General features: G+C 42.0%; 1 protein-coding gene across 1 annotated transcript; it reads right to left on the reverse strand.

Moving 5' to 3' along the window:
* rbm5 (RNA binding motif protein 5) lies at nt 1-7,844 on the reverse strand. The gene is made up of 25 exons (XM_089010645.1): nt 7,731-7,844; nt 7,456-7,498; nt 6,818-6,998; nt 6,429-6,587; nt 6,262-6,331; nt 5,772-5,845; nt 5,174-5,257; nt 4,856-4,916; nt 4,482-4,547; nt 3,332-3,492; nt 3,133-3,230; nt 2,963-3,050; nt 2,807-2,869; nt 2,644-2,692; nt 2,457-2,557; nt 2,196-2,334; nt 2,026-2,117; nt 1,761-1,934; nt 1,535-1,675; nt 1,370-1,456; nt 1,117-1,293; nt 952-1,026; nt 747-847; nt 505-634; nt 1-386 (listed from the first exon to the last, which is right to left on the reverse strand). Exons 2-25 carry the CDS (start codon nt 7,470-7,472, stop codon nt 261-263), a joined length of 2,514 nt encoding a protein of 837 aa, XP_088866771.1. The 5' UTR covers nt 7,473-7,498; nt 7,731-7,844; the 3' UTR covers nt 1-260.

Below are 7,844 nucleotides of genomic sequence, written 5' to 3' on the forward strand. Positions count from 1 at the left end.
AGTTTTTAATGTCGTTTTATTTGCTGTAAACAGACAAAACCTTTTGTAGAAACTGTACAATCTGATGTACTAAGGAATATCCTATTAGCACCACGCAGAGAAAGAAAATATTACAGGATTTACTTTGTGTATATGTACAACATAAATTACATTTACATATTTACCATGCCAACATGTTTTTTTGGCATGGTGGCTAGAAATAAATTAATAAACAAACACACACTGAACGATGTGTTGTATAACTTCACTGTTGTTCTCGTTCACTCCAGCTCAGTAAAGCGAGCAAACATGGCTTTGCGGACGGCATCTTTGTACGTGTCCGATGCAGACAGGGTGTAGTTGCTGCTTTTTGTTCCAAGACCGACTCCTTTGGTCCTTAGCTGGGCCTGCAAGAATGAGAAGGGAAAAAGGGTGAAGAAAATTAAGTGTGCAAGTATAACATCACCCGATTCGTATTTTCAATACAGCTAGTTGATGGTCTACAAGACAACCCCTCCTAAATACCTGAATGGGTGCAGTGATGCCCTGCTGATTGCGACCGAGCCCTTTGCCCTCCTTCCAGCCCATCGCTTGCAACATTTTGTTGCCAATATTGTCACTGTTGAGGCCATCTTTGGTAGGCTGCTCGTAGTTACTGCAGGAAAGGAAGAAACAGATTACAATCTAATCGTAACACACAATTAAACAACAAAGTGTTAAAGTTGTGAATTAAATAAAAATACATAAAAAAATGAAAACATTCTTACACAACTGGTGTTGGCTGACTGTATTTCTTCTTTTTCGAAACAGGCGGTTCAGGGATGCCATATTTTTCTCGTCTTTCGGCTGCTCTGTCTCTGTACTTCAACTACACACACACAAAGAATTAATGAGTCCATTTGTGAGCATAGGTTATAAACAAAATGTGCTACTGGTAAAAATTCTAAAAGCATAAAAAGTTTGAAGACAAACCTCTGTTTCTCTTCTCTCCAACTCCTCCAGCTCAGCTTCAGTCATTTGGGATCGTCGCATAACTTCCAGGTTTTTCTGGGAAAGAACATGTGACGTGAGCAATACGTTGACATTGTTAATAAATAAGGGCAAAAAATGTAATCAATTTAAATAAAAAAAGGTTACCTTGTGGAGGTCAGACAGCTGCTGATGTCGTATTAAACCTTCTTTATTGGGAAACTGCCTCCTACACAATAAGCAGGCGAGCTTCTTCCAGTCAGTCAACTGGTCCTGGCCTCCCTCTCCACCGTCGGCTGCGTCCTCTGGGTCACTGTCTCCACTGTAGGCTGCCACGAGGCCGCACTAACAGCACAAATCACTTTTCACAATCCAATTGAAACACTAATTCGATCATTTCCAAAATGAGAAAAAGGCACACCTTGGAAGTGTTGGAGGAGCTCGTGGCTTCGTCCTCTTCAGGAACATTTATCATTTCCGGAATAAGTCTGTCTAGTACACCGGCTTGCTGAAAATGTAGTGCATCCATTTTGAGAGAGAATAGCAAAGCGTAACATACAACAGAAAATCAAATATACTGCAGTACCTTCCTCTCAAAAAGTGTGAAGCCAGCATCAGCAGCAGCAGCCTCCTTCCTTTCTTCTTGACTGATTGGCTGGAAGCTGCTTCTGAAGTTCTCCTTTTGCTTATTAAGACTTTTAGCCCAGCGTTCCATATCTTTGGCAATCTGGAAACAAATCATTGTGTCAAAAGAGACCATGACAGGATAAAAAAAATGCAGTAACTGTGCTGCTGCAGGTCAAATGTGTTACCTGCTGCGCAGTTTTGCTCTTGGGCTTTTCCTTTTTCTCCTTGCCTTCACGGGGTTCTTTTGTGTTTTCTGTGGGAGGCGCAGGGGCAGCATTCGCATCGACGGATATGGGGACATAGGTCTGCTTCTCACCATCCCAATAAAGATACTGCTGAGTCTGAGAGTTGTAGTAATACTGAGGAGGGGAAAATAGCCAAAAGTGAGTAATCCCAGATGACACTACACTGATCGTGACAGATGTACTTTTGAAATTGTGTACTTCTTACATGCGTATTTGGGTCGTAGTAGAGGCTCGTCTGAGGGTCATAATAATAGCCAGATGATTCATCATATTGATAAGTCGATGTATCTGGAACAACTGTCAATTAAAAGCCATTAAGAATAAAATATAACAACAGTCAGGTGAACATGGGAATAATTACAAAAATGTTTCTACCAGTGGCGCTGTCTGTCTTTTGTCCTGAGGTAGTAGCTGTGGCGGCAGCCGCTACCGAGGCAGCAGTCACCACAGCATCGGCACCTTGCAACTGTCCTGCCTTTGATTTGGCTTCCAAATGCTGAGCCAGCTGCAATGCCTGCAAACAACACATTAGTCTTTCACCTCTGTAACATTGTTCACTCCATAAAGCACCCTTGAAAGGGGCTTATAAATGAAATGCATTATTATTATTATTAGCAGTACAAACAACCAACATACCTGAATAGCAGGCTGGCCAATTATACGGGGCTGGTAAACTTGCACGGGAGGGGAGAGAACAACCCCAGCAGCAGTTGGGAGAAGCTTCAACCCAGGGGCAGCTGTAATTATGGAGATAAAATGTTACCAACTACAATATGAATGAAAACATGATGATGATGATAATGATAAGTTCAGCGTTTCATACCTCCAAGAATCCCATTCTCCTGTGAGGTACTGGCTTGATGATAGTATGACTAGGAAAAAAAATGCAAAAGGGGTCAGGAAATTACTATTGGGGCCTTGTGGTGCTCTGCCACGAGGTGGAACTAGAAGCAAAGTTACTGGGTTTCTAGTGTATGTTGAACCACCTGTGACATTGGAGTGTAGCCTTCGTGCAAGAGGCTGTACTCGGACACTCCTTCGGCGTTCGGCTGGGGGTGGAAAAAGCGACACAATAAGGAGCCTGCAGATATTGGTTTTTAAAAAAATGAAGGGGGAAAAAAAAAAAAAGGCAATGCTTTTACCTGACTTGAGGACCACTGAGCTGCAGCAATAGCTGTGCTAGCAACAGAAAAGGCACTAACACGGTTCCCGTCAGGGAGTAGTAGGTCCCTGGAATTATAATTAAAAAACTATTTCTTTCAACTCAATATAAATTCATTTAATATTCACAAAGAAAGGAAGCTGAACGCACTTTCTAGCACTCTTGGCATAATCCACTCCAATAGTTTTCCCATCCAGTTTGAGACCAGTCTGCAGTCCTTGTAAGATGGTTAACAGCTGAGATGCCTCCTGTAAGCAAAGAAATACAGTAGCAATGCGCCGACTGATATTCCAACAATGAAGTCATTGAGAAAGAAAGTGCTATAAAAAAAAAAACATTTTTTTTTTACCAGAGGAGAAGACAGTTGAACAAAAGCAAAGCCTCTGTTCTGGCCGGTCTGTTTGTCCTTGATTAGGCGAATGTTGCTCGGCGAAAGATTAACATATGGTGCCAGGACGGTCATGATGCCTTCCACAGAGCTTTGGGGAGCAATATTTCTCAGGATGATTGCTGTGAATTAGAAAGAGACAATGAAACACATTACCTTCTTTTCCTAATGAAGTGGTGCAATATATCAGAATCAGAAAACCTTTAATCGTATATACATTGATACCTAAGCTTATGAACTTAACTGGTTCCCAGAAAATGTGTGTGAGGCGAAAAGTGTGTCTGCCATTTATTTCACATAAGAAACCATTAAAAATGAGAATAATCTTTTCCCAGGTCCCCGTAAAACATTTTTCGACTAAATACGCCTTAAAAATACACAAAATATACATTACTTTATGTATAATAATTGTGCTATTGTATTGTAATTAAAGAAATAAACTGTACTGTATAACAAGGTCATTTTATTTACCATTGTGACGGTCATCGATGTAGTTGCCTCTTGTTGATATCAGAGTGAAGTCTCTGTGCTTTCTTGGCATGTTAATACCGTCACACACTGTCCCCTACTAGTTGCTTTTCGTTCATCCAAATGAACAGAAGTTTTTCAACCTCTTCTATTGCCTGAGACCGTTGCTTAGACAACACATAAACAACCTTAGCCACACGTATCAATGGTCGACTTAGCATCCTGGTTGTGGGACGGTAAGTCACACAAATGCACACGTCGTTCGTGTTTTTCGATGATCCCCTTCTTCTGCTCGCCCGTCATTTTCTTTTGTGTCCTCTGCGACTTAACACTAGCCTGTGGTGGGGTCTTTTTCGGTCCCACAAAAGCAAAAGTATCCACTCGATAACAAACCACGTCTGCACTCAGTGCACTCAAAGAAAGTGGGTGTGGAAAACTAGTCCGCCGGCCAACGTGGCGCTGTTTGACTGTTTGGTTTGGTGTTCTTCCGCAGAAAACTAGTCCGCCAGCCATTGTGGCGCTCCGTGTGTTTCCCGAAAACCAGTTTGTCTGCCAAGATTATATTCTTGCGAATTTAATGTTCGGAAGGCGAAAAGTTTGGAAGCTAAGGTATCACTGTATTTGTAAAATGAAACATCCTTACTGTCCCCACAGAAGTCTCCACCAAGATGAGATTCATTGATGTCAGCGTTATTGCTCGTCTCACATTCTGTGGAGGAAAAAGAAAGACTTGGTGCATAAATGTGACTTTTAGGCCAGTCAACACAAAGGAGCATCACTAAAACCCTTTCAGAGGTCTTTTGAGATAATACCAAGGTTTGTAATTCAGCCAATTGGGTGGGATTTTGCCTCCCGTCTACGGTGAGCATGATGTAAAAGCGGGCGGGGTACAATTGTCCATCTTAAAAGGATCTAAGATGTCCTCAAAATAAACACTGGTCTGAATCCCAACATTGTTGCCGCAGCCTGCTTGCATTGTCGGGGAGTCGGTGGCCTCCTGTTGATTTAACTACTTACCGACTTTGGCTGCTGAACACCTGAAGCACTTCAACCGCCTCCGGAAATTGTACAGGCCACACTGCAAGTAACCGTTCACATTATTTTTATTATACACCTGCACAATGCCCTTCCTGCACAGTGCTGCCTGAGAAAGCCGAAGTCTATATTGGCGCAGCACACCCGACTCACCTGGGATACCACATAGCCTTTCTAATTATGAAATTATACTGTAAAATTTAGGCAAAAATGACCGGCGCTATATAAAACTTGATGGCCTATCTTCATGCACGCAGTGTGTGGTAGTTTTTCAAAATTCAAGACCCAGGGTCAACTTACAGTATTGCAAAGCCAGTCGCCGTAGTTGTGTCTCGGATGACTGTAGTGCATGTCCACATTTTTCCCATGGATGACCAGTTGTTTCTGAAAGAGGAATAAAAATGTTACCAGGTTGTTTGTGGCGTGTGTTGATCTCAAGTCAACAGAGCAAGCATTTTGGAAGGGGAGAGAAGTGGGGTAGGGACCCCTGGAATGTATCCTTTGTTAAAGACAGGCGTGATGTATGTGATGTGGAGAAGGATCTTTTAAGTGTTTGGGACCCAAGTACTCAAGGTGAGCGGGAGTAAAGTGTATTATGTGACCCGAAAAGACAATTCTGAATGCGTTCTGGAAAAACCACTGATGAGCTCCCCACAAAAAAATGTTGGCAAAGTGACTATTATTATATATACTGTATTTTGAAAAAATCCATCATAGATTTTTATATTTAGATTTTAGATTTGGTATTATACTACCTCGGTTTCATCCAGGGAAAAATAAAATTCACATAAAAGGACATTTAAAAAACAGTTTCGGACTCAAAGCATTTAGGTTGCCATTGGGATAATTTTGCCTAAATCTCCAAGATTAACACTAGACTTGGCGATTGTGAAGCAACCTGATTGGTCTCCATCCACCGGGTAGCATCTTGCAAGTGATAAAAGTCCACGAAGGCGAAACCACGGCTTATACCTAGAGACAGCATTCAAATATAGACGGGAGGCGTGTTAGTTAAGAGTCCATGGGCATATTATTAAAACTGTTCCACAAACTGCTTCACGACCCAGGCCTTTCTTGGAAAACAACAGGCCAATCCTAATGAGTTTTACCGCAGTAAAACGAAAAGGAGGAAGGAAAACATTGCCCAATGCCACTGAAACCTTTGCGCACGCCACACTATGTAACAAACCTGCATCTACTGCTCTCCTTACCTTTGCAGCAATCCTAAGGATGACACTTGAAAAGCATCATTTGAATTTATTTGTTTGTTTGTTTGTTTAAGACTTATACAACCGTGTTCTGGGTAAATGGGTCTGACTGGAAGCAGATTTGCATTATTGGTCAAAGGGTAGGGGAAAGTCAAGGTCCGTCATGTATCCCAGTCTCACCTGTCTTCTTTTTCATCAGTCTGACATCGGCAGGCTGGGGACCCTCCAGTTGATCAATGGCAAAACATATCTGCGTGATGCACAAAACGGTCAGATGATTACAATCCTGAAAGGTATACATCCACACAAGTGTCTGCATGCAAGTGGAAGAAAAAACAACAACATACATCTTCCTCTGTGACGTGAGAGGAAAGACCCCATAGCATGATGGTCTTGCTCCTTTTGTCATCTCCTGCTTCTCTCCTGTAATCATGATCTAGGTAGTCACCATCAGAGTGATATCCATCTTCCGATCTGTCGCTGTTGCGTCTTTTCCGCTCTCTTGGCTAGGACACATACAAGGCCAAGGCTTCAGTTCCACTGTTTTTGCATGAATTTATTGCACTGCGGGAACATCCAACTTCTTTTCAGCTTTCTCTTTGGCTATGTATCTCCCCTTGTCGTTTCTTTCTTCAGTGACTTAGTCGCCTGGTAGTTTGCTGTATTAATGTGCTTACTCTCCACTGAAATGCATTTCCGGCCAGACCTATGTGACAAGTCACTGTATTGTAATTACCTCTGGGCTTTCTCTGGATCCTCGACGATCTCTGTCACGCTCTCCTTCATTGCGGTCACCACGTCTTTCATCAGACCAACGGCGATCACGTTCTTTATCCCTTTCACGTCTGTCGCGCCAATCAGAAGCATCACGGGGCGAGTCAGAGCCATACCGGCCGCTCCGTTCAGTCCGACTAATCCTATTCGACAGACAATTGCAAATATGAGTCATAAGTGTGTTTATAAGTACCAAAATAATAGCCCTTAGAATCACACTGTTGAATTTGTTCCAGTTCTGATGTTCAAATGTGACTATCTATACATAGATGCTCATCTATGCAGATCGGCGGTGGACAGTGATAGGCATAGCAATTAAATGCAAAGACAAAAAGCTAATCAATTGTAGGACTGTACATTGTGATTTCCTAGGCATTTCATAAAAGTGATCATTTAAAAACATTTCTGCCTCCTAGCTTGTTGAATAAATGTTGACCATTGACGATTGTCGCTCCTAATAGCATAACATGTGATCAACTGCTATTTCAAAAGTATGTAGAAAACTGTTAGGACATCAGTATCCCATAAGCAAATCTCAGTTTCAATAGATTGTTGGCACTCGACCTAAGAATTAACTACTTTAATATAGCTGGAACTCACCTCTTATCTGCCCCCATCTATCTCGACTGTTGCCACACGACCTCTAGAAAATGAGCATGACAACAAGCTGATCGAATTGTTATTCGTAAGAAAACAAACACTGAACATGAACCGACAAAGGCAAAATGGGGAAACTGAAAGGCACAAACACGATGGCCGCACAACACAGCTCAAGTGTACTCGTTTGAAGCTCCGTGATTTTAAGCATTTGAAGAAATTTTACGCCTGCAAAATGAACGGTGCTATATTGACATTTTTAGTGTGCACAAACTCACCTGCTTGGTATTGGAAATGCTCCTTCGCTATTTTTATATTTTCGCAATGGATGAAGCACCTACGCTGAAGTACTCTGTCATAAAAAAACGACTACGCCTTCTTCTTCCCAAAAT

The sequence above is a fragment of the Hippocampus bargibanti genome, linkage group LG12 (assembly GCF_051943395.1).
Source record: "Hippocampus bargibanti isolate YZ-2025 linkage group LG12, ASM5194339v1, whole genome shotgun sequence".
Classification (NCBI taxonomy): Eukaryota; Metazoa; Chordata; class Actinopteri; order Syngnathiformes; family Syngnathidae; genus Hippocampus; species Hippocampus bargibanti.